This window comes from Opisthorchis viverrini (assembly GCF_000715545.1).
Source record: "Opisthorchis viverrini unplaced genomic scaffold opera_v5_613, whole genome shotgun sequence".
NCBI classification, from domain to species: Eukaryota; Metazoa; Platyhelminthes; class Trematoda; order Opisthorchiida; family Opisthorchiidae; genus Opisthorchis; species Opisthorchis viverrini.
The window spans coordinates 7,952-9,447 of record NW_008752270.1 but is presented as its reverse complement, the minus strand read 5'-3'; the positions used below and the strand labels follow the sequence as shown (position 1 = coordinate 9,447).

The 1,496-nt window shown below is 47.9% G+C and overlaps 1 protein-coding gene across 1 annotated transcript in view; it reads right to left on the bottom strand.

The window, feature by feature from the left end:
- Positions 1 to 1,187, bottom strand: part of T265_11833 (hypothetical protein) — a gene marked incomplete at both ends in the record, with an annotated part of 23,558 nt that extends 22,371 nt beyond the window's left edge. The window contains one exon of the mRNA XM_009178618.1: positions 1,101 to 1,187. Within this exon, the coding sequence (XP_009176882.1) occupies positions 1,101 to 1,187 (87 nt within the window). The remainder of the gene's footprint in view (positions 1 to 1,100) is intronic.
- Between the last annotated feature and the right edge of the window lie 309 nt (positions 1,188 to 1,496).

Here is a 1,496-nt window from a genome sequence, read left to right as displayed (position 1 = left end):
GCCCATCTCTCATCCATGGAGACGGCAATGACCAGCGCAGCTGAGTTTCCTGGTAACGTCTTTCACATTTCCCTGCCAAGTCATTATTTGACCTCACCTGGTTCGTTTCCACCCTTCGCGTGGTTCTGTAAAAAGAATCGAAGAATTCGGTCGACTGGTATATTGAGCGCGTGGCCAAGCCAGCGCCAGCTATGCATTATGACCAGTTCACCCATCGTGGACGAGTTATTTCTTCCGAAAACTGTTCGACGGATTTCAGCATTGCTGCTCCGGTGTTTCCACCAGACTCGGGCAATGCTCCAAAAACATCGGTGGTCAAACACCAAACGTGCCCAATATCTGTGAGCGGATGCCTCGGGAGCACGTCGACCCCACAGGCCTTAGAGGCTGATATTGAGGCTTTCATGATCGTATCACTAACGAAGTTGAAGAGGGAAGGTGAGAGAGGACAACCCTGTCTGACACCACTTGATGTGGTGAACTCAAAAGAGGGCCTCCCATAGACCTTCACACGGCCGCGGGAGTTGGTGTACAGCACCTTAAGAAGGGTCAAGGATTTATGGGGGACACCTTTGCTCCACAGACAATGCATAGTGCCTGACGGTACACAGAATCACAGACAGCTTTTAAGCCAAAGAACACAACCATTGTTGGTTACTGGAAACAGTGTCGCATTGTAATACTCGCACCAGTATCAGGTATTCCAAAAATCTGTTGTAGTATGCGACATCACCTTGATTTCACTTTAGAGAGACCAAAATGGGTGTCATCCATATTCCCTTAAGATCAAGCTGCCAATTGGATGCCGGTGGATTTACATTATTTGGTGGTTCCCGCTGGCTTTGAACAAGGTCTGTGACCATTCGGCAAACAGAAAAATGGTCTGAAACATGGGTCGCTAAATGATAGCCGAAGAAAACTGTTCGCATGGTGCTGGTGACCCACAGCAGTACTGTACCTCAAGTGTCAAGGGAAAGAGTAATGCGGTCCCTCTGGAAAAACGAATCCTCTACCATCAGTCGCTGTACCACGCGAATAACAAAGTCCACGAATGGGAATAGGGTAACGCGATGCTGATGAGGTAAGTTGCAAAAACTTACTATGATCGGTTCTGCGTCCGCCTGCACGTCCGGACGGAATGACTGATCAGACAGGGAGGAAGACCCTAACGACCTGGCATGTTCCATTTGTCTGTTTTCGTAAGAAAAAGAGGAAGTGCAGTAGACGCAGAGGTTGCAAATCAGATAAGCGGTCATTAGAAAACCCTGGAGCTTTTATTGTGCAGACAAACCTCATGATGACGAATGCGAGTGACGATTTGTACTAGAAACAAGGGGTGCCGAGTAGAACATTACTTCACGTGATAACAAGTGAAAATAAGCCCGAATGACGACCCCAAGGAACTTGTATCGACCGATTGATCTGCAATGTAAAATTGTCTAGCAGTTTCTGAACGTCTGTTCGACGGGAAGTCCTGACAGGCTGACGTCAGTCAA